We start from the raw sequence: 25,446 nt of genomic DNA, 5'->3' as shown, positions 1-25,446 counted from the left end.
TTACTACGATAAAAGCAGAATCTAGACTAACTTACAAATATGAATTTTATACAGAATGAAATATTATATTAAAAGTACAATGTATAACATTCGGAACGTATGTTGTCTTAATCAGCGTTCTTCAGTTCACTGGACTTGGGTCATTACCTCATTAAAGCTTAGTTCATAATTTATGGGTCGATAACTCCTCCTCTCCTAGAACGAAGCCTGTTGTGGAAGTTCGATTGTTTACCCTTCTTCTTCCTTCTTTGTAGAATTGTTTTTCTTCGTTTTCCCTATTTTCTTTTTGAATAGAACAATAATTGTTATAATTATTCCAATGTACTGTTGTGAATTTATTAATTGTTATGTCTTTAATTTATAATGTCTTTATCAAAAGGTTCTTATCTAAATTTATTAAAAAGCACAATAACTGATATTAATTTATTTATCACTAAATATACATAATTTATTAAAAGGCGAGCGTAACAACTGTCTTCAAAATAAAAGTTCCCTCATATTTATACGAAAACAGCTGCTCTAGAACTCCATGGATGTTGACCTCAATTGACCTGGTTTCGCCTAGAATGGACAGGCCTAATTCCGGAAGATTCGAATGGAACCAGTTTTTTATTACTTGGAGTTTATGCCAGCTGGTCGAAAGGTCTCGTATAATCTAAAACATATTAGTGAATAAAAAACATGTTTACAGGTTAAAACTATGACTCATATTTTTACGTAACATTGCCCCCCTCTCAAAAGATGGTTCCTCTTGGAGCCTTGTCGGGACTAGAACTGGAACGGTATGCTGGTATCGGCAACTGGACCCTCTTTTACAACTTCCAGTTGTATAAAAATGACAAGGGACGGTTTTCTCTCCGCACCAGTAACTATGCGGATTGCAACAGACTAACACCTGGACTTCGGTGTCTTTAAAGATCTCCTCCACCATATTTCGGATAACCCTCCAATCTAATTGGCAGCACTCCAACTTTGGCATGGCTAACTTTTGCACGTCGGACTCTAGTACGTGCCCTCTCAATTGAAGTAAGGCTTCCCATACATCTCGGTAGGTAGGTTGGTCACGGGCAGTGTCTTTTGTTACCAGGTAGAAAAGGTAACGTGATGCATCTTGGAGTTTCAAGGTTTTACCGGGAGCTGGCACTTGGCATTGAAGTTCTGCAACTCGACCAAACTTCCTTCGAAAGACGGATGCCAACCCTGGTGCGTCTTTGATACTGGCCGGGATGGTAAGGGCCAGCCAGTGGTCATCGGGGAGCGCGAGTAGATCTTGCTTTTCTTCAGTGGTAACACCATGTCTTGCTTTACCGGTACCTCCATAGGCACCCATGAATTCCTCAAACGTGAGGTCAGACACATCTTGGACTTGGTTTACTTCCACTTCTTCATCTACGTCGTGGTCACCTTCGAAATATGCCAACCGGTTATGGTGTACTATCATCGGCTTTCCCCTCGGAATCTTGCTTATTCGGTAGATGACATCGTTGATCTTCTCCATGATGAGGTATGGACCTTCCCAAGACTGCTGCAATTTGAGAGAACAGCCTTTTCGCTTCTTGGGATTATACAGCCATACTTTGTCGTTCTTCTTAAAGCAACCCTTTTCGGCTTGTGTATCGTACCGTTTCTTCATTCGGTCGCTAGCGATTTGAAGGTGGGAACGGACCAACTCATGTACATCGTCCATTCTTCTTCGTAATTCGATCACATAATCTTCACCTGCTACATTTTCTCCAGGTCGACACCCAAATTCTAGATCACAAGGTAGTCGCATTTCGCGTCCGAATAGGACTCTGGCTGGTGTCTGGCCCGTTGATTCGTTAACAGCAGATCTGTAGGCCATTGTGAAGAACGGAAGGTATTGGTCCCAGTCTCGCTGATGATCGGACACCATCTTTGTCAAATACTTGCCAACTGTCCTATTCATTCGTTCTACCATACCATCCGATTGCGGATGATACGCGGTAGTTCATGTTTTCTTCATGCCTAGTCTATCACATATTCCTTGGAATAGATCACTTTCGAAGTTCCTGCCTTGGTCACTATGGATCTCCAAAGGCACTCCAAATCGGCTGATATATTCTTGGATCAACTTATCTGCAACGGTGGCGGCCTTCTGGTCTGGAAGTGCGTAAATCTCGACCCACTTAGTGAAGTAATCCATTACTACCAACATGTACTTGCCCCCATTTTCACTTTCTGGAAATGGCCCTGCAATGTCCAAAGCTATTCTTTCAAACGGGCTTCCAACATTATATTGTCTCATAGGAGCTCTCCTTTTCCGGTGAGGCCCGTTACTCGTAGCACAAATAGTACATTTCTTACACCAGTCTTTTACGTCGTCGGAACTGTTCATCCAATAAAACCGTTCCCGAATTCGCTGAAGGGTTTTCCTTACACCAAAATGCCCTCCCGATGGACTGTCGTGTAACTGACGAAGTACTTCGGCTATTCTGCTCTTTGGGATCACCAACTGTCTTCTTTTCTCTGAACCGTCATCATTTTCCAGGACTCGTTTGAGCAAGCCATCTTCGATGATAAATGAGTCCCACTGGGCCCAATACGTCTTAACTACTGAGCATAGGTTTGATATTTCCTGCCAAGGTGGTCGACGGTTTTCCTCTTTCCATTTTCGGATTTTCTGTATAACTGGATCTCTCTTTTGTTCTTCCCTTATCTTAGTAGGCGTCCAGTCGTCGTTGACAATCGTCGTTCTTAGCACTGCTGCTTCCTTGGATTCTGTTTTGTTGCAGTGGGAACACTCTGCTGGGCATGGCCTTCTGGAAAGAGAATCAGCGTTTCTGTGGCTAACTCCGGCTCGGTGCTCAATCTTAAAATCGTATTCTTGGAGTCGTTCGATCCACCTGGCTATCTGACCCTCTGGATTCTTAAACTGCATCAACCACTTAAGGGCGGCATGGTCGGTTCGGATTAAAAACTTCCTTCCATAGAGGTATTGATAGAAGTGCTCTACTGATTTCACTACTGCCAGAAGTTCTCTTCTCGTGACGCAATAATTCCGCTCAGGTTTTGAAAGAACTTTACTAAAATATCCGAGGACTCGTTCCTGTCGTCCTTGAATCTGAGACAGCACTCCTCCAATTCCCACATTACTTGCATCTGTATCTAAGATGAACTCTCCTTCTGGCAGTGGATACCCTAAAATTGGTGCTGTTATTAAATGCTTTTTCAAGGTCTCAAAGGCATTTTGGCAGTCTGTATCCCAGCGGTAATCTCTTGCTTCCTCCGTAAGTCGCGTTAATGGCTTAGCGATATCTGCAAACTTCTTAATAAACCTCCGATAGTAAGTACATAGTCCAAGAAAACTTCTCACTTGATGTTTGTCAGTTGGATTTGGCCATTCCTTAATGGAATCGATTTTCCCCTTATCCACGGCCACTCCGTCTTTACTGACTATATGACCCAGATAATTGACTTTACCTTGAAATAGCTGGCACTTCTTGGGGTTTAGCATCAATTGGGCAGCTTTAAGTCGATTAAAAACGTTTTCTAAATTCCTCAAATGATCTTCGAATGTCTCCCCCAAGACGATTATGTCATCTAAATAAACCAGGCATGTTTTCCAAGATAACCCTCTCAACACATTTTCCATAAGCCTCTCAAATGTCGCAGGAGCATTACAGAGTCCAAATGGCATAACGTTGAATTGCCACAATCCAGATCCTGTGGTGAAGGCTGTCTTTTCTTTATCTACTGGGTCCATTTCTACCTGCCAGTATCCAGACTTCAAATCCAAAGTAGAAAACAATTTACTTCCAGCCAATGTGTCCAATGTGTCATCGATCCGAGGCAGAGGATAACTATCTTTCTTGGTAACGTTGTTCAGCAAACGGTAATCCACACAGAACCTCGTCGTTCCGTCTTTCTTCTTAACCAGGACCACCGGAGAGACCCATGGGCTCGTAGAAGGTTCTATCACCCCGTCTTTCTTCATTTCCTGAACAATCGTTTCAGCTTCCTCTCTTTTCGCCTGTGGTAATCGTCGAGCTGTTTGACGAATTGGCTTAGCATTACCAGTATCAATTTTATGCTTAACAACGGTAGTTCTTCCCGTCTTTCCTCCTTTCGGTACGAAAATATCACGATACTGCGAAATTCCCTTAATTTCCTTTTTTCCATCTGATTTAGAGACTGTCCTGCAACTGCAACCATTTGGTCGAATTTGTCGTTGGAATTATCAGATGTTGTCGCCTGACGGATTATGGATGTCACAGGTACACAAGTTCCTACTTTTGTCTCTTTCTTTATGGTCACTGGGTAGTCGTTGACATTGATAAGTCTCACAGGAATTTCTTTAGCCGAAGTCACCAATTCCTTTCCAATTATGATTCCACGGCCAACCTCATCGTCGTGGTTCCAAGGCTCCATCATAACAGGTCTCCCTTCGTCTACAATTCCCTGTAGTCGCGCTACTATGATCGTTTCGCTTCTCGCAGGCATGACTGTATCTTCTGTAATGGCTGCTTGCACAGTGTTGTCATTATGTGGATGGAGAAATACCTCCTCGTTGCCAACTTTGATTACCTTATTCTTAAAATCCAATTGGAATCCATGCATATTCATTACGTCCATTCCTAATATAACATCCTCTTCGATGTCAGCAACTATAACAGTATGGACGAACTTTTCTGCTCCAATTCCCAATTGTACCTGGATTTCTCCATGAATGTTGGCATTTTCACCTGTAGCGGTCCGAAGTCGTAACCTCGTTGGTAACAGTTTCTTTCGGCTGTTTTCGGGCGTATAATGGTTCTGGTCGCTCCGGTATCCACCAACAACGTATGCTTTTTACCATTTATGTCTCCATCTACATATACACTATCTTCACGACATTTCAAAGAAGCTATTAGTATGAGAGGGTCTTTGGAAAAGTTTTGGGTCGAAGCTGCCCCCCTAAGGCTGACCCGTTCTAGTTTTCCTGATGGTGAGTTTCTTGATTTGCGTCGTACCTAGGGTGTTTACAGGAGCTTCGTACGTGTCCTATTTCGCCACAATTCCAGCATCTGATGGTCTTCGTTTTCTTATATGTCATGCTTTTCATCATATTAACGAGCTGGTCAAGTTTATCTTCATCTCCTTCCTCTTTTACAGTCCTAACTTTACTGTACCCGCCAGAGGCCTGCGTAGCTGACTCGTATTTGAGGGCGGCGGATAAGACATCAACCAGCGTCTTGTGACGAGCTAATCGTAGTGTTCTCTGCATTTCATGATCACGAAGACCATCAATAAACGTTTGAACGGCCAATTTTTCCATCATGTCTTCGGGAGCTGTTGGATAAGCATATCGTACTAATCTGGCAATATCTACCTCATATTCTTGAAGAGCCTCATCTTTCTTCTGTCTACGATTTTTAAGCTGCGACTGATATACATGCTCCAAATGTTCGTGGCCATATCGCATATTTAACCTCTTCTTCAGTTGTTCGAAATCATCGGTCTCCTCTACGGCTATGGTCTGAAGCACATCTAAGGCATCTCCTCGAAGAGCGATAGTCAGGTTTACAGCCTTTTCTTTTTCAGACCATCCATTCGCTCTTGCAGCTGATTCTAACTGTTTCATGTAGTTATTCCATGACGATTTTCCGTCGAAAGTTGGGACTTTCACATGGACAGAACCTCCACTTCCTTCAAATTTCGGCCGTATTTCCAACTTACATTTAGTCTCGTCTTCTTTTGTCTCTACTGTAATTGGATTGTTTCCTCTTTCTGCCGTCCCTGTTTCCTCCAGCTTCTTTTCCATCTCTTTCCATATCTTTTCTTCGAAGGCCAACATATCGGCAGCAACTTGGTTTTTTAACGAAGATATTCTATCGTCCAGGGCAGACATCTCAGAAGTGACTTTAGAGATTTCCGAAGAGATGTTAGCAGAGACTTTGCTTTCCAGCGAAGAAATCTCGTTAGAAACTTTGTTTTCTAATGAGGCGATGTCGCCGGAAACTTTCGAAATATCGCCAGAAACTTTGTTCTCTAATGATGCGATGTCACCAGAAACTTTGGCTACATCACCAGAAACTTTGGCTACATCAGAAGAAACTTTCGAAATATCGTCAGAAACTTTGTTCTCTAATTTCGAAATCGACGAGATAACAGCATCTTCAAATATATAAGTCTCTGGATCTAGTCCTTCTTCTAGCAAAGCGTTCTTTAGTCGTTGGACTAACTCAGCCTTTTTTCCGGTAGAAGCTAATTCTCTGTCTTCGAGATGTCTTCTTAAATTAGTCACTGTCAGCTCATAAATCGTCGTCATTTTCACAATTTATTTTATATTCACTTGTATTATTATTATAAGTCTAATTTATGTTCGATCTCACTTCTGACACCACTTGTTGTGAATTTATTAATTGTTATGTCTTTAATTTATAATGTCTTTATCAAAAGGTTCTTATCTAAATTTATTAAAAAGCACAATAACTGATATTAATTTCGTAAAATAGTTTCGAAATCTTGACTGTCTTTAATTTTATTGATATTAATTTATTTATCACTAAATATACATAATTTATTAAAAGGCGAGCGTAACAATAAATATCGCGAGCGCGAATCTTCTTTATTAACTGTCTTCAAAATAAAAGTTCCCTCATATTTATACGAAAACAACTGCTCTAGAACTCCATGGATGTTGACCTCAATTGACCTGGTTTCGCCTCGAATGGACAGGCCTAATTCCGGAAGATTCGAATGGAACCAGTTTTTTATTACTTGGAGTTTATGCCAGCTGGTCGAAAGGTCTCGTATAATCTAAAACATATTAGTGAATAAAAAAACATGTTTACAGGTTAAAACTATGACTCATATTTTTACGTAACAGTACAATAGAGTTGTCCAAATACTTGGAATGTGATACACAGGCGTAGTTTGTAATATGGGTCTTAATTCATGATTTGGAATATCTTTAAGTTTTAATGAATTTAGCGTTATTTCCATTGGTGCTATTTTAAGAATGTCGAGATTTAATTGTGGTACGTTTATCATCATTGGTTGTCCTGATGTGACATCTTGAAAGGTTAACTCTTTATTCTGGAATATAATTTTACATGGTGTGTTCTCTTTGAGATAAATTCCTTTTAAGTATTGGCAGTGTGTGGAGATGCCATGAAATAGAATTTCATCTTCACATGAGTGCTCGTGGTTGATTTGGAGATAACCAGGACATTGAAAGATCTTACCATAAGTACAAATGTCATTTAGAGGAATTGTTATTTTTTCGTTTTTTTATAAATATCTTGAGTTTGGTAACATGATAACAAATTCTGACTTACTTTTAGTTGGGATTGGTAATAATTTATAAAAGTCGAAATTAGATTCATAATTAATAGGAATTGAAAGAAAATATTGTATTTGGTTCTTTTCTATTTTACATGTTATTTGTAAAATAGCTTCGAAATCTAAAATGTTTTCATATTTTACTTCAAAGGGTAATTGTGTTTTATAATGTGGTGAAATTTTTTGGTGTTCGTTATATAATTCACTGGACTTAATAATGCTAGGATGTAATGTTTTTAGTTTGCAAAATGTAATAGAATTTTGGACATTTTCCATTGTATTTAGTATTAGGTTGTATGTTATTATAATTTCGTTAAACATGTCTTTTAAATAGTTGACGTTTTCAAGATTTGTTTGGAAATCTACTATATTTTTTATTGCCAAAATTTTTGATTTTAAATTAATTTCATTTTCTTGTATATTTTGAATTGTTTCATTAAAATTATTGATAATTTCGTGACTTAGCGAATACTGGTTATTGATTTGGCTTTGCAAGTTTGCTTCATTCGTCTTTAAGTGTTCTAGTATTGAGTTGATTTTTTCGCCATCTTCAGCATCTAGATTTCCTGTTACAGCTTTAATAATTGAACCGAACCCATTGATTATACCTCTTTTATTTATTTGCAATTTTGTATGTATGTTTAGATTTTCAAATTGTTCCTCAATGCTATTTTTGACGTACTGTGCTAGATTAACATAATTTTTTGTTTCGTTATTGAAAAATTTACAATTAGAAAGATTATTTTTCAGGTGATCATACTGTATATTTAAGCTATCATATTCTTCTAAAAGCGGATTTAAATTGTAGTAATGGACAAATGTGTGGCTAGATTTTTGAAGTTTTGCAGATCCCAATTTGATTGGTAGTATGCCTAGATTATGGGTAACATCTTTTATTTGGATTGCTGCGCATCCGATTGCGAGGAACCTGAAAATTTGTAAGGTTTTCTTTTAGGTCGTTTGACGTTAGAAAAGTGGATATTTTCGGCAGTATTTTTATGTCGAGTAACTATTTTCGCGGTTTTCCTTTTTTTATTAATTTTGCTTATTTCTTCAGCATTGTATTTATTTTTTGTTTTACCTTGGAATTGTCTGTTACGCACAAATATTTTAGTGGGGATTGTTTCAGGCAATTCTTCTCGTTTTTCGTTAGCTTTTGAGATTACTTTTTCTTTTACGTTTTGTAAAGATTTATTGATATTAGAATAAAGTATTTTCATCTTTTCTTTATGGTTTGAAATATAATTATTTAAAACTTGTTGCTCGATATTGATATCAAAAGGAGAGTTATTATCTATATGTCCCGTAATCAGCTCGTATGGTTTCATTTTTGTTACTGAATGGATGCTATTATTATAGGCTAGTAAGGCATAATTTATTTTATGTTCATATGGTCATTTTTATATTCTTTTTGATTATTTAGTAGTCTAACGTGTTCAATGATCGTAGAATGAAATCTCTCGGCAATTCCATTAGACTCTGGATGTTGAGAGCTTATAAAATGTACTTTTACCTTGTGTAACTCTAACAGTTCTTTGACAACTGAATTTTTTAATTCGGTTCCATTATCAGATATTATTTGTTCTGGTATGCAGTGATGAGTAAAATATCGGATTAATGCATTCGCTACTTCAATTCCTTGAGCTGAATTTATTTTGTATAGTTGACCATATTTAGAAAAAGAATCTATTATAGTTAAAAATTTTGTATTTTCCAACGTAATCGAATCTAGGTGTACAATTTGGAAGGGTTTAGTTGCAGTAGGTGTTATATTGAACATGGGTTTGACAGGTTTCCTGTCATACTTTGTTAATTGGCAAATTTCACAATCATTTATGAAGGTTTGGATAGATGCTCTTTGATTCGGCCAATAATATAAGGCCTTTATTCTACTTTCTCTTTCATCTAATCCTCTGTGGTTTTGTTTTCCTTCGTGATAATTTTTTATTATTTCCTTAATTTCGTTTGGTGGGATATCAATTAGCTTCTTGGTGCATTTAATAAGAGATAATTGCGAAGATTTAAAATATTTTTGTATGACGTTACTAAAATTTCATATATAGGATCTTCGAAGTACAAATGATATTTAACTTTAGGTGCTATAGATTCTTTTACAAATTTAACTAGTTCAGTGTCATTTTTTGAGAATTGTACAAGAATTCTTTGTTTTTTATCATAAAGTTTTATAATAGATGGTGCTGCTGGTTCGTAATTAATTTGAGAAATGATAATTTGATTCATTCCAGTGTTTACCGAGCTTTCTGATATAGGTATACCTGTAATCGGATTTTCTTTGTTTGTATGGATTGTAACACCGTCGCTATCCTGGGAATCTTCATCATTGGCATCTTGGTCATTTATTATTTCATCGGGTTCAACAATCAAAGACTCTGAATCTACATTATTTGGGGTTCCTAATAATGTTTCATCAAAATTTTCTATATAGTCGAAGAAATTTGGAGGTGTTTCGGGTTCTATGTCTTGAGTTTATATATATATATATATATATATATATATATATATATATATATATATATATATATATATATATATATATATATATTTAGGGATTCTACAGTATTCACTGCCTTCCCTCGCTCAACCGTTTCCATCTCTCTCTGTTGTTCCATTCTCCATCGTTTAGTCCTCTCTTACTCATGGCGTCGTCTACTTCGTTCCTCCAGGATTTTCGGGGTCGTCCTCTTTTCCTCCTTCCTATGGGGCTCCATTCGGTTATTCTCTTTATCCATCTGCTGTCGCTAGTTCTTCTTACATGTCCATACCACTTTAGTCTTTTTTGTTCTATATATGTTAGTATGTTTGTTTCTATTGATGTTCTTTGCTTTATTTCGTCATTACTTCTCCTATCCATTCTTGTTACTCTGCAGCATCTTCGCAGGCATTCCATCTCTGTTGCTACTATCTTACTGCTGTTTTTCTTGTTTATGATCCAATTTTCAGCCCCATATGTCATAATACTTCGCACTAATGTTTTATAAATCTGCGTTTTTGTCTTCATATTTAGGTGTCTATCCCACCATACTGAGTTAAGTTGTCGGATTGCTGTTCTTGTTTGTCCTAATCTTTGTGTAATTTCTTCCTCTGTTGTTGCCTTTTTCGTGATTATAAACCCAAGGTATTTGAATTTATCCTTTCCTTTGATTGTTACGTTGTCATCAATCTGTAGATCTTCTATGTCTTCTTCACTTGTAGGTACTCTGTTTTCGCGAGGTTAATATCTAGGCCAGCCTTGGTATATTCTTCTTGTAGTTTCTTCATCATGTAGCTGAGGTCGTCTTGGTCTTGTGCAATCACTACTTGATCGTCTGCAAAACTTAATGTATATAGGTATTCGTTCCGTACTGGTACTCCCATGCCTTCGCATTTTCTTTTCCATGTAGTCAAGGCTCTCTCTAAGTATATTTTGAATAGGGTTGGAGATGTGGAACAACCCTGCAGGAGCCCTTTTGTTGTGGTGAAGTCTCCTATGATTCTTGTTCCCATTTTAATGGACACTTTATTTTCTTTATACAGAGCTTTTGTAGCTTCTATGAGTTCCGTCTGTATTTCTAATTTGTACATTGCCTCCCATAGTTCTGACCTTGGTACAGAGTCATACGCCTTTCTCAGGTCCACAAATGCCAAGTGTATGTCACTCAAATGTCTTGAGTTTCATTTGCATTTAATCGTATTCTTGATAGACAATCACTATTTGTGTTTAGAGCACATTTTTTATAAACAATCTCATAGTCATACTCTTCGAGTTTTAGTCTCCAGCGAACTAATTTTGAGCTAGGATCTTTTAACGAAAATAGCCATTGAAGAGGCTTGTGATCTGTCACGAGAGTCACGCGACGACCAAAAATGTATGGGCGGAAATATTTAACAGCCCAAACTATAGCGAGGAGTTCCTTTTCGATCGTAGAGTAGTTTATTTCTGAATCATTCAATGTTCTACTCGCATAAGCAATTGGTAGATCAGAACCTATTTTTCCTTGACTTAAAACTGCACCTATTGCAAAGTTACTCGCATCTGTTGTCAGATTAAATGGTTTCGTAAAGTCAGGGTACTGTAAAACAGGTTCATTTGTAAGAAGATCTTTACAAATATTAAAGCATTCAACATAATCTGCGTCTTTAATATTTATTTCGTTATTCTTCTTCAGTCGCATTGTTAAGGGTTTTGTAATTTTTGAAAAATCTTTAATAAATTTCCGATAATATCCCAATAGTCCTAGGAATCCTTTTAATTGTTTCGTTGTAGCAGGTATTGGGAAGTGTTTTATAGCCTTTATTTTTTCTGGGTTTGGCTTTACTCCGTCTGGAGTGACAATATGACCTAAGTAGGCCACTTCTTTTTTTAAAAATTCAGATTTGCCCAACTGTATCTTAAAGTTGGATTCACGTAGTCTCTGGAATACTTCTCTTAAATTTATGAGATGTTCTTGGAGGCTAGTACTAAATATCATCTAGGTAGACAAGGCATGTTTCGTTTTGTATGCCTCTCAATATGTTATCCATTACCCTCTGGAATGTAGCTGGGGCATTTCTAAGGCCAAATGGCATTCTTAAAAATTCATAATGCCCGTTTTCGGTGTTGAAAGCGGTTTTTGGGATGTCTTCTTCTGTCATTTCTATCTGGTGAAACCCAGATGCCAAGTCTAGCGTGGTAAAGTACTGACAACGCCCTAATTTGTCCAAGAGATCAGTAATATTTGGAAGTGGATATCTATCTCCTAAAGTGATAGCATTTAAACGTCGGTAGTCAACTACAACGCGAAATTTAGGTTTGTTGGAGGCATCGAGTTTTTAGGAACCACCCAAATCGGTGAGGACCATGGAGAACTAGACGGTCTGATGATATTTTGGTCTAACATGCCTTGAATTTGATTTTGGACTTCTTTACGATATATTTCCGGATATCTGTATGATTTAGAATATATTGGAATCTCGTTAGAAGTTTTTATATTATCTTTTATTTTATTAGTGAAAGACAATTGGTTGCCCTCAATATGAAAAATGTCCGAATATTCTCTTATTAGTTTTAAAATGGAATTCCGCTCTTCGGTATTCATATGTTCGGTACGGATTTTCGAAATATCAAATTTAAATTTTTCGGTATATATATAGAATTAAGATTGGGATGATTTATTTGTTCGTATTCATCGAACTTTTCAACTTCTATTGGTGAACTTAAATCAACTTTAAAATGGGACTCTGATGAGTTCGTAATAGTGCATAGGGCTTCATTATTAACAACTCTTGTAATACATTGGGAAATTTCTAATTTTCCTAATTTTGTATAAGGTACAATTACTTCACCATTTTCTATATTTTTTATGTTTAACCTAATTACTTGTTCGGAACGTGGAGACACTACTTTACAATTCGTGCTGTCAGCGGCCGGTCTATAATAAGAAATTTTAATTGAGCAAGTAGGTGTTTTTAGTAAATTATTTACTAAATCAATATTTGCTTGTAATAATTTTAAATTATCTAATCCTAATAAGCAATTGAAATAATCGTGAAACTTAAATACACTCGCGATCATAAAATCCGGGTCACCTTAAAAATTTCAAGTCTATTGATATTTTTGCCTCTGGTGCAGTAATAACCTTTTTTTAGGCTAATGTATTTTTATTTGCCATTAATGTTTGTTTTGAAAGAAAAAAACAACGGTTTTTTATTGTTTTTATTGAAAAAGCAGAAAACAAACCAAATTGTTGATAAAACAGACATACGAAAAAAAATTGAAAATACAGAACGTGGTGAAACATCAGTGAAATTTTAGTGACTAATATCGTGTATTGCCTCCCCTTGCTCTAATAACCTTTTGCAGACGACGGAGCATACTCTCAATTCTTCTCCGGATTACATGTTGTGGTAAGTTATTCCACTGTCTCACTAACAGATCTTTAAGCTTCTTTGCGTTGTTAGGAGGTGGTGTATGGGTTTGAATACGTTTTTTCAAATCGTCCCAGAGATGTTCGATGGGATTCAGGTCCGGAGACCTAGCTGGCCGGGGTAACCTCGTAATTCCAACCCGTCTAAGTATTGCATGCTGATCCTGGCAACGTGAGGTCGCGCATTGTCCTGCATAAAAACGGCGTCTTCTCCAAGTCTCGCCATGGTGGGCATAACATGTTCTTCCAGAATCTCCGTAATGTACCTTGGTGTAGTTAAGGACCCATTTTCGATGAAGGGTAATTCTGTGCGGAAGTCGGAAGATACACCTCCCCAAGCCATGGACGAGCCTCTACCAAATCACATTCTTGGAGCAATGCAAGCTTGTGAAAATCGTTCACCGGTTCTCCTCCAAACTCTTACACGTCCATCGGATCCAGTTAGGCAGAAACGGTATTCATCTGAGAATAACACTTTGCTCCAATCATTAATTCTCCAATGCGCGTATTGTGGAGCAAAAGCTAGTCGTGCAACTCGATGCGCCCGGCGAAGTGGCGGTCCTGTAGCCATTACCCGAGAAGATAGTCCAGAAGAACAAAGTCTTCTCCTGACTGTTGCAACGCTAACATTGCAATTTCGTACTTCCTGTAGACGATTTCGATGCACAACCGCAGTTGAGATCCGGTTTCGTAAAGCCTGAAACATAAGTAAACGGTCATCTCGTGCCGTGGTCGTTCTTCTTCGCCCAGATCCAGGTCGTCTGGTTAGCAAACCCGTCTCCTGAAAGCGTTGAAGCACTCGTTAAATCGTAGAAAGGCTTACGCCAACAGTTCTTGCGACTTGTCGTTGAGTGTGACCGTCTTCCACAAGCGCAACAATGCGTGCCGTTTCAACAACAGTCAAAGGCATTTTTGGCAAAAATAAACAATAATAAACACTAATAATGGCACTAATACACACAAATGGTGGCAATAATAAACGTTTGTTTGTTGCGTTTGAACAGAAAGTCGAAGCACAAATGAGACATTTAAAACAAGCGGCAGTTACAGGTACCGTTCATTTTGGGAAGTGTATAGTTTTCCGCGAAATTGGCATTATTGGAATTCTTTGCTACAAAGGAAACCATTAAGGCAACAACAATTCTCAGAAACATGCATTAGTTTGTATTTGTGTTATTATTATTTACGATAAAGCTCGTTAAAAATGAAATAACGGTGATTTTCAAGGTGACCCGGATTTTATGATCGCGAGTGTATATGATAATTTAATTTTAGCAGCTTTTTATGCCTAAATATAGACGAAGAAGGAATTACGGTACAGAAATTTTCCTTGGTAGTTCCAAGAGCAGTAGAAATTTGGAATGGTTTTTTAAATATTGAATTTTTAAAATATTTGTCACCTATTTTTGGTGTAATAAAAGATTTAGTGCTCCCGGTATCTATTAGAACTTTTAAATTATGTTCAGGGAAAATTATGTACGGCAATTCGAATTATTTGTTAGTTAAGTTTAATAATTCTACATGCTGTGGTTTTCTTCCGAGGCTAGCTCCTCTAAAAAATGGTCTTGGGATGAACTTTCAGGACAATCTATATTACCTATATTATAAAGTTCTTCCGCGATATTTTTATTTTGGCTTGCAAAATTATTGGGGTTACGGAAATGAGTCCTATTTTGGAAGTTTTGCGTTGGTCTGTGCGTATTATTAGTTGTTGTACTCATTGGAGTAGGGTTTGGGAATTTTCTATTCGGATTTGGCTTGAAAGCATCATTGTTTCCATTAAAATTTGAATTTTTGCTTGTACTAGGATTATTTTGGAAAGAAGATTGTCTCATATATTGAGAATTCGGAGGATGTATAGGGTTTTTCTGTGTTGAAAATTGATTCCTTTGTGTGTATTGAATTTGGGGTGGATGTATCATTTGTTGGTTTTGTCGGAAATTGGATTTTGGCCTGAATGAATAATTATTATTTTGATAAAATTTGGGATTTTTACTGTGAGAAGAATTATTTTGTTCGAGATATATTTGAAAATCGTTTGTCAGAATGCCTAATGCAGAATTTAAATCTGGAGGATTCTTTGTACGCATTAGGGTTCCAAGAGGTTCTTTTAACCCACGTAACAGTACTCTTAATGCTAAATTCCGGAAAAAGCTACCGAGAATATTGATCTCAACCATATGTTCGGTTTTTGTAGACAAAACAGATATTTGAAGATTTAATAGTTGTTGAATTCGGTTATAAAAATCGAATGGGGATTCATTGCCTTGTTTTAAATCTGAAATTTCTATGCTTAAAGTATAAATATCTCTTTTATCTGAATAAGAATTTATCAAAGCATCTTTTAAATCCTGCCAAGTTCTAAGAATACAAAAAGAAATATTAATTGCAGCTTCGCCTTTTATTTTTGCTATTATACTTGACATCAAATATTCATTTTAAAAATCATTTACATCCGCAGCATTATAAAATTTATTTACAAGTTTTTCGCAAATTTCTAAAAATCTAGGAAGTAATGTATGATTTCCATCAAAATCTGGAATCATATCTAAGTACCTATTCTTTCTTTAATTGTGGAACTGCCATTTTAAATTTATTATTTAATTTTAATATTTCTGAAATTATTTTATTAATACTATTAAAATGTAAATTAGTTAAAAATGAGTCAGAATCTGTATCTGAGTTACTACTCTCTGAATAATCAGTATCTAGTGTTAAATTAGGCTCTCTATATGACATTAATTCACTTACAGTAATGTAGCGATCTTGTCCATGGAATACCTTGCACTGGAATTCACTTTGAGAATATGGTTCATATGGTCAAAAAATCGTAGAAACGAACCGAGAGTTATGTTCATTAACGCCCGTTTGACCATCCAATCTGACTGCGCCAAATATATTTGAGTTTTCCAAAACTATATTTTTAAAAAATATTTATTTAACACAAAATAGTAACAATAGGTTTTACTACGATAAAAGCAGAATCTAGACTAACTTACAAATATAATTTTTATACAGAATGAAATATTATATTAAAAGTACAATGTATAACATTCGGAACGTATGTTGTCTTAATCAGCGTTCTTCAGTTCACTGGACTTGGGTCATTACCTCATTAAAACTTAGTTCGTAATTTATGGGTCGATAACTCCTCCTCTCCTAGAACGAAGCCTGTTGTGGAAGTTCGATTGTTTACCCTTCTTCTTCCTTCTTTGTAGAATTGTTTTTCTTCGTTTTCTTTTTGAATAGAACAATAATTGTTATAATTATTCCAATGTACAATAGAGTTGTCCATATATATATATATATATATATATATATTATATATATATATATATATATATATATAGTTGAGTTTACCGAAAGTACAAGCTGAATATAGCCGCAAATGTCAAAAATATTTTGGTTTGGCAGTGTTGGCATGTTTTTATAATGCGTATGTTGTATGCTTCAAATATAAAGAGATAAAGCTTTTAAAAAGTACATTTTGATTATACTATTTTATGAATTCTGCAATTTTTAATTTATATGAAGCAATAACGAGTAAATATTTGTCTCTTTCGAGATTAATTGTAAACACCTGTTGTAATCTGGCAACTGCTGATTTGACGATTGCCAAATCTATCCCCTAACCTATCAAAGGGTAATTGCTAAAAAAATTTCTAATAATTAACTGTAATTAATCTACAAAGAAACAAATATTTACTCATTGTTGTTTTATATAAATCAAAAATTGCAGAATTCATAACATAATATAAAGAAAATGTACTTTTCTAAAGCTTTATCTTTTTATATTTGAAGCATACAGCATCTACAGTATAACAACATGCCAACACTGGTATACCGGAATTTTTTGTCCCATGTTTGACATTTGCAGCTGTAATCAGCTTGTACTTTCGGTAAACTCAACCATATATATATATATATATATATATATATATATATATATATATATATATATATATATATATATATATATATAGTAAATATTTTATGGTTAACACCTTATTTGAAAAACATCTAGAGGAATGAGATTGGCAACACCGCTCAAAATATCCATCTGACTGCTTAGATAAAGGAAAGAGGAGCTTGCCTAATAGTCGGAGAGATAGAGCCGAAATTTTGAACTGATCAGTAATATGACATTTCTCTATTTCATTGTAATTGGGTTAAGACTTTGCCTTACAGGCGGACGCCCCTCGTGGTACAGGGGGTGGTTATACAGGGATGAAGTTGTAATTTTTTTCGGAAAAATTAACGATCGATAATATGGCTGAAAATTTGCCCAGAGTAAGATCTTGGTATAACTAGACGAAATCCCAAAGGACGGACGCGAGGGTGGATACATAAGGGGTGGATTAGATGTGGGGTGGGTACATTGGAACATGGTTGGGAGTTTGAAGATGAAACATATAAATTCAAATGGTTTAGTGGACCTCAGATGCCAGAATCAGTTCGAGAAGTAGTGATTGAAAATGAAGCAGATAATGAATGTGATATTATTGAAAGTGAAAGTGACGAAGATGATGAATGTGATGATATCAATGAGAGTGAGAAAAATGACGAAATTTTTAAAGTTTTTCTAAATTTTTTTTTCTTATCGGAAAAATCGTTTGAAAATTTTTGAAAAAAAATCATGGTATAACTGACAGAAAATCGAAAGGATTCTACAAATTAGATTTTACATCAAAAAATTACGAAAATTTTCATTTACGGAAATTTTTTTGGAAAATTTTGAGGAAAACTCTACTTGACGCTTTTCAGAATAGTAACAGAAGTGAGCATACAAATTTTCAAATCAATCGGTATAAAAATATCATAATAAAATCAGTTTGAAAATTGTTACCGAGACCTAAAATGAGCAGGCAAGTGGTACATTTGACCCCGTTTTATGGCTCTCTGTACCAACCCAGCTATCCGCCCTTTCGGATTTAGAGTTTTTAGGGGCTAAATAATGAGCCATGAAAATGGCGGACATATTACTTATCGTTAATTTTTCCCCAAAAAATTGCAACTTCACCCCTGTCCGCCACCCCTTATGTATCCACTCTCGCGTCCGCCCTTTGGGATTTCGTCTAGTTATACCAAGATCTTACTCTGGGCAAATTTTCAGCCATATTATCGATCGTTAATTTTTCCGAAAAAAATTACAACTTCATCCCTGTATAGCCACCCCCTGTACCACGAGGGGCGTCCGCCTGTAAGGCAAAGTCTTAACCCAGTTACAATGAATATATTCCAATAGAGAAATGTCATATTACTGATCAGTTCAAAATTTCGGCTCTATCTCTTGGACTATAAGGAAGCGATAGGTGGTTTGACAGCATACTAACTGCTTGTTTAGTCTAGTTTTCACAGTGATTCTAGGCAACCTATTTGGGTGGAGTTTTGACTTGTTCTTGAATGAGTTCAGAATCCAGCAGCCCGCTGAAGTATTGGATTTTTATAATATAATTATTTGACCACCTTTTGTTGGCCAACCACCTAGAGCGGAGTTGAGCCGAAATACATTGATTTCGTATGTTCCGTTTTAAATTCGTTCAATCTGTATATATATATATACAGTCCTCTCTCTCTATAACGATAATATGCAAGGGACCGGGAATTGTCATCGTTATAAGGAGAGATCGTTATACAGAGAAAGACACAATTCGGTACTGTAATATTAATAACACTGTACTAAATAACCTATTTTAATTTAAAAAAATTAAAAAAACGATTATAAATGAATTAACATTGTATTCCACATAGATTTATTAACGAATAATATAAGCAATACAGTATAAAAAAGACTGTACAATAAAAACATGTGTACTGTACAATAAAAAAAAATAATATGCTACTGTAAAACATATTTAGCCTACATTACCAAAAAAATCTGTCTGACACTTTGGTCCATGGGTTGAAGGACACTCGTGTTTGCTGGCAGAAAACAGAGTTCGATGTTTTGAAGGTCGCGCAATACAGGATGAGCAGGACAATTATTGTCTACAAGCAAAATAATTTTTTCCCTTTAAGCTCGATATCCCACTTTCTTATCGCTTCTTCAAAAATTTCCGAGGTCATCCACGCACTATTGTTTGCTTTATAGGTCACCAGTAGATTTTTAATGTTTTTAAAGCAATTCGGGTTTTTCGACTTCCCTATCACTAACAATTTTCGCTTCACCGAACCTGTCATGTTAGCGGCCATTAAACTGTAATGCGTTCCTTAGATAGCTTTCCACCAACGCACTTTTCCAATTTAAATTTTAAAGTTCTGTTTGGTGTCATTTTAAAAAACAATCCAGTCTCATCCACATTAAAAATGTCGTCTGATGCATATCGTGCCTTCAGTTTAGGCCACACGTTTTCTAGCCAATCATCCGTTACGTTTTTGTTAACTTCCACTTGCTCAGCCAATCCTCAGATGCCTTGAAATTCTCAATTCCAAGTTTTGTTGAAAAAAATCTCAGCTTTTGTCCTGTCCACAGGCCCAGAAAGTGAAATGTGGTTCATACGCTGCTGCTGGAACCACTGAAGCATAGCGCGATCTAAATCTTCGTGCTGAGGTTTCCGCAACTTCTTCCTGCTACCGCCCTCCATCTTTGTTTTAAGCCACTTTTTTCTGTCCTTCCATATCGTAGCCACAGTTGACTGAGACAGCCACGTTCGGCGAACGACATCCGATTGCTTTTCACCTTTCTCTATTGCTCGAGTTATCGATAACTTTTTCTCCACCGAGAGCACTTTACGCTTTTTTGAAAACATGTTGACTGTTGACACACTAAGACACAACTAAAACTGGAAATGAAAAGTCGTCAATAGATGACAACATCTGTGTGATAACAGTTAGGTACGCCGCCCGAACAATAAACGTGAGTCAATTCTCTGATAAGAAAGAGTAGAATGGGTGGCCGCATTCCTTAAGCCTAAAACAAAACAACCGCTGGATAATGACCTTGCCACTCGTGACTCAGGTAGTCTGAAGTTTAAACACAATAACACATTTGTCATCAACTATTGAACGCTAAAAACTTATCGCTATAAAGAGAGAACGATATCGGTATAGAGAAAGAATTAATACATTGTTCTTATGACGAACCAACCAACGTTTACTATTTTTATCGTTATAGAGGAATTATCGTTATATAGGGAATCGTTATAGAGAGAGACTACTGTATATATATATATATATTGTTATGATTCATTTTATCAGCCAAAGATAAATAGATAAATTTACTAAATAGACCATCTAAATAAATTTTCAAGATATCCTGGAGAGTTGTTATGCTATGTAAAAATAGAAAATAATATCGGTTTGCTCTTAATATATTTCAAAGTATACAATATGATAATTCAAAATATTTCAACTGATAAACTATAAAAGATATTTCGAAGAAGTGAAAGTCCATTATCTTTGGATTACCTGTAGTAAACAAAATTTAAAGATATGCATAAATTATTTTCTTTGTAAAATATATTTGAGTGAACGTAGTGAAATAATGGAACAATGAGTGAATTTTCCAAATAGACTTGTACGCCGATACGGTGAATAAGACAATAGAATCGAAATATTTAAAATGTATAATTCTCCGTTAGTTTTTAAGAATTTGTAGAAACGATTAGCATGTTAATAGTTTTTTAGGAAATTTATAATTGTAGGTAAAATTGTTTGTTTGTTATCTAAATGGTAGATGGGGAATACGTATGACGAGCTTTGATTGGAGGAGATAATAAAAGGTGGGATAGCTATGTAGGAATGAGAGTTTAGCTAGATTTTGGAAGGAGAAAAGATAATCAGTTGTTTTCCAAGGGTGCAAGGCGAACAGTCGTTGTTCTTTGGCGGTTCCCAAGTGATAGTAAGCATTAGAAGTGAATGTTTGTGAGTTTTCGTGGACTAAGTGTATCCCGACGGAAGCTGATCCAGTAAAATATTGTAAGTCATACTTTTCTACTTATATATTCCAAGAGTCACTGTTCAGGCCGGAACGAGAGATTCAGTTTATCGAGAGGAGAAGAGGCTAGCGTCTTTTGAACGATACGTGCATCTGAAGGAGATCATTGAAGACGAGAGGCTCGCAATAATTTGTTGTAAGATTGCTGATTACCTAGGGAACTGCGAAGAATAGATAGTGTAGGCTAAAAGGAACAAGGATTTGGACAACTCATCATCAGAGAGATCGTTTTTTTTATCTTCGTCAATTTTTCTTTATCAACAAAGTTTTTTTTTAATTGCTTCAGAAAAGATAGAAATATTTATCAGGAGATATAGAACAACAATTTTGATTTGAAATTTTACTTTATATAGTATATAACATAAGTTTTTGAAGGTTCACGTACGTAGAACAAAATTTTGATAATCATTATATGAGATATTTTTTGTTGAAGATATTTGAGTGTGAATTTTATTTCAATATACACTCATGGACAAAAATATCGAATATTTTGGAATTTTCCAATTTTTTTTGTAGTCACTATTATTTCAAAATAATTTTAGATTACTGACAATACTCATATAGTAGACTGATGTACTCAACTGGTTTGAAATATTTTTATGTTTATTTTGACGTTTATTCAGTGGTTAGTGTCATTCGTCAAAGGAAAAATCATACTAATTCGGTTATTTTTAGTTTAATTTATTAAGTTTTATTAAATATTGTTTTGATTTAACTAAGTTTAAAACAAGTATCCTACCAATTCGGCACTGCGATGAAGTCCAAGTACCACATATTGCAATTTTGTACGAGGAAGGATATGCACAAAAAGGTATCGCACGACATCTCACCAGAACTGAATCTATAGTTTCAAATACTCTAAAAAAGTACCGCGAAACAGGAAATTTTGTACGAAGGCCTGGTCAAGGACGCCCAAGGTGCACAACCGCAATTGATGACCGTTTTTGGTTCTTAATTCTACACGAAATCGTTCATTGACATCGATGCACCTCAGAAATGAGCTATTAAATGTTAGACAAGTTAATATGAGTTCACAAACAGTTAGACGAAGATCAAATAAAGCAAACTTAAAGCCCAGACGCCCCGCCAAAGTTCCACGTCTTCTCCAAAATCATAAAGTTCGTCGTTTGGAATTTGCAAGAACACATATTTAGTGGAATATCGACAACTGCAAAAACGTTCTTTTCACTGATGAGACCAGAATCCTATTATGAAAGCCAGATGGTCAAAACTATGTCTACAGAAGAGTTGGAGAATGATTCGCCAGCTGCAGTCTCGCCCAGACCGTTAGTTTTGGAGTTGATGGCATAATTCTTTGGGAAGGTATTAGTTGGGAGGTACGTACCGCACTTGTGGAAGTGATTGGATGGATGATTGGTACTTCTTACGTTTAAAACATCCTGCAAGATCATGTTTTGTCATATGTTGCTTACATTGGATATGAAAGATTCACGTTAATGCACGATAATGCTTGTCCACATGCCGCTGCCATAGTAAGTAATTATCTTGATGAGGTCCAAATTCGAAGTTTGGATTGGCCACCCTCTAGCCCGGATTTAAATCCAATAGAGCACATGTGGGATCACCTAAAATGCAGCATACGACAAAGAAATCCCGTTCCAAATACGATAGAGCAGCTTCGGCTTGCTGCACAGGATGAATGGAATGCAATTTCCTAAGAATATGTCCAAAATTTACTTGCAAGCATACTGAGAAAATGCAAGCATTAATAAGAGCTAGAGGGGGGAATACTCGTTACTGATCATGTACTTCTTTCAGTTTAAACCAGTTTTTTAAGCAATTTAAATTATCATTTAAGTTTAGAGTAAAATACCCTTATTTACCTAATATTAAACATTTATTTTTTTCACAATTTTCTCCGCATAAAAACTTAAAATTGTTCATTTAACATTGTTAAAATAAACTCTATTTTACAATAAACGACTTGCTTGACCAGAATTTATTTTGAAAAAACAAAAATTTGAAAATTCCAAAATATTCGATATTTTTGTCCATGAGTGTATAATTTTGTATCATATATGTTTATTATTCCGGTATTCCTGAGACCTTACCTATCATATGTAAAGCATAGATATTGAAGCACGAATATAACCCTGAGATAAGAGAATTAAATAGTGTGATAAAATCATAATTGCATCATTTAAATAAGTTTAATTAATTAATTAATTAGCTAATTAATTGCTTGGCGCACCTCTGACTTTTAATATCACATTTATATATATATATATATATATATATATATATATATATATATATATATATATATATATACAGTTAACGATATACGACAGTTCAGTGAGATTTATTCCATATAGAAAAAGTCCCTTGACAAAAGAGATATTAAAACAATCTAGAATGTTCGAAATGTTATAGAAAAATTCCAAAATGTATAGAAATGTCTGGAATCTCAAAACATGTATATAAACACAAAGAAATGAAAGTTTAAATAACAGCAGTAATGAAGTATTTAACGTTGATAGTTGTCATTGAGTTGTAAACAAGTATTGTAATATTGTTGGTGTTTGAATAAAGTAATTTAAAGAAGTGTAATATTGGTGACAACAGTGAGATAAAAGAGGTATTAAGTAATTATCCTCCGGACTCCCCATATGGTTTTTAAAAATGGAATAGGAAAAGTAGCAGCGTAGACAAGAAGTTAGAAGCTACATGGACTGAGAAAGAAATGGCAGCTTCCTTAGTAGTGACGCTTCGAGGACAGGCAGCAACCGTCTTGCAATTTCTTCCCAGGATACACCCAGTTAGACCTCTCTACTTCAAGCTTTAGAGATGAGATATGGCCAGTAGCATCTAAAGCAGGTTTTCTAAAGTCAGCTGAAAGTTCGATATCAAAAACATAACAAAAATTTGAAGCTGATATTAACAAGATTATTACATTTGGCGTACCCTCAGGCTAATTTTTCTGGAACAAATTGAAAAATTAAAAGAAATAATATTTGGAGAAAATGAAGAAGTCACAACTACATACAGCCAACAATCTGTTTTATCCCAAATTTTAAGCATGCTACAAAATTTTCAACAAAAAATTCGAAATGAAAACAGAAGATGTGTTAATTGCAGAAGAATGGAACATTTGAGCAAAAATGAGGTCAGAAGCATGTCACATAGTCTTACAAGAAATACTAGTAGATATGGGTCTCCAAGAAATCGATTTCCCATAACTGACCACAGAAAAGAAATAGATACTTCGGAATTTGAAGTTGCTCATTTGAAGTTGGAACTAGCAATTAGTAAAAATGAAATAGAAAAGTTAAGAAAACAGCTGTCAATTTTAAGATTAAAATAATTCCAAGATGCTTTGAACGAATTGCAGAGTCAAAGCGAGTGTCAGCTTGAAGAAAAAGCGAATACAACCGAAGAAATAAGTCTCCGGATAACTGAAAAACCTTAAAAAGAGTCAAAAGAAAGATAATGACTTAAAAGCCATACGAGAATGGCTTAAAAATGAAGTTGAATAAACAGAGCTATTTAATAGGAAATAACGAAATACAGTGGAACTATAAAAGAGTAATGCAAATATCTGTATTTTTCCAGTGGGCTATTATATCTGAAGTGGGAAAGTCCCGATAGAGTACGTACAGTTCAACAATTAGTGCTGCCAAAATCAAAATTAAAAGTATGTTGCAAGAACTTTATAGTAGCCTTGATGGAGGACATTTTGAAGACAAAACAACACTGGCCAGTATTCGAGACAAATTTTAGTGGATCAATTGTCGCCTAGATGTAGAAAATTGGTGTAAGAAATACGACTTATGTAACGGTAGAAAAGGTCCTAGAACAAGAAGTCGTTGTAAAATGGCACAATATCTTTCCGAAAAGCCTTGCAATGAATATTCTCGGTTCACTACCGATGACAGAGAGAGGAAACAAATACTTAATAGTCAAAATTGATTAGTTTTCAAAATAGCCTGAAATTTCACCCCTTCCTAATCAAGAAACGACTACAATATCGACACATTACGACAGCAACACACGTCTAATCAAGACATAGAAGTTGATTTAGAGTTGCATCCTGATCAGGACGAAATTTTGAATAAGAATCAGGGCAATAATTAATGAAAATCTTGGGTATTAAGAAAACTCGAACTACGCCTCTTCATCCGCAATCAAACGAAATGGTCGAAAGGCATAATAGAACTGCTTGTCAATACCTTTCAATGTTTGTCGCTGATAATATCAAAAATATTGGGATATTTAAATTCCTCTATTCCTGTTAGCCTATAGAAGTTCGAACATGAAACAACCTGTTCTCCATCGATGATGATCACCGGAAGAGAAATGAAG

At 35.6% G+C, this 25,446-nt stretch overlaps 1 protein-coding gene across 14 annotated transcripts in view; it reads right to left on the bottom strand.

The window, feature by feature from the left end:
- Positions 1 to 25,446, bottom strand: part of LOC140445556 (bone morphogenetic protein receptor type-2-like) — an 872,505-nt gene that overhangs the window by 418,643 nt on the left and 428,416 nt on the right. Inside the window, exon 11 of one of the 14 annotated variants that reach the window (XM_072537669.1) lies at positions 102 to 282. The exons of 12 other annotated variants lie outside the window; for them this stretch is intronic. In XM_072537669.1, the coding sequence (XP_072393770.1) occupies positions 229 to 282 (54 nt within the window). In that variant the 3' untranslated portion in view covers positions 102 to 228. Of the gene's footprint in view, positions 1 to 101; positions 283 to 16,031; positions 16,425 to 25,446 lie in introns of those variants that run through there. One more of the 14 variants, XM_072537671.1, reaches the window with a different exon arrangement.

This window comes from Diabrotica undecimpunctata, chromosome 7 (genome assembly GCF_040954645.1).
Source record: "Diabrotica undecimpunctata isolate CICGRU chromosome 7, icDiaUnde3, whole genome shotgun sequence".
Taxonomy (NCBI): domain Eukaryota; kingdom Metazoa; phylum Arthropoda; class Insecta; order Coleoptera; family Chrysomelidae; genus Diabrotica; species Diabrotica undecimpunctata.
Note: the sequence above shows the minus strand (reverse complement) of the source record. Positions and strands in the feature narration are given on the sequence as shown.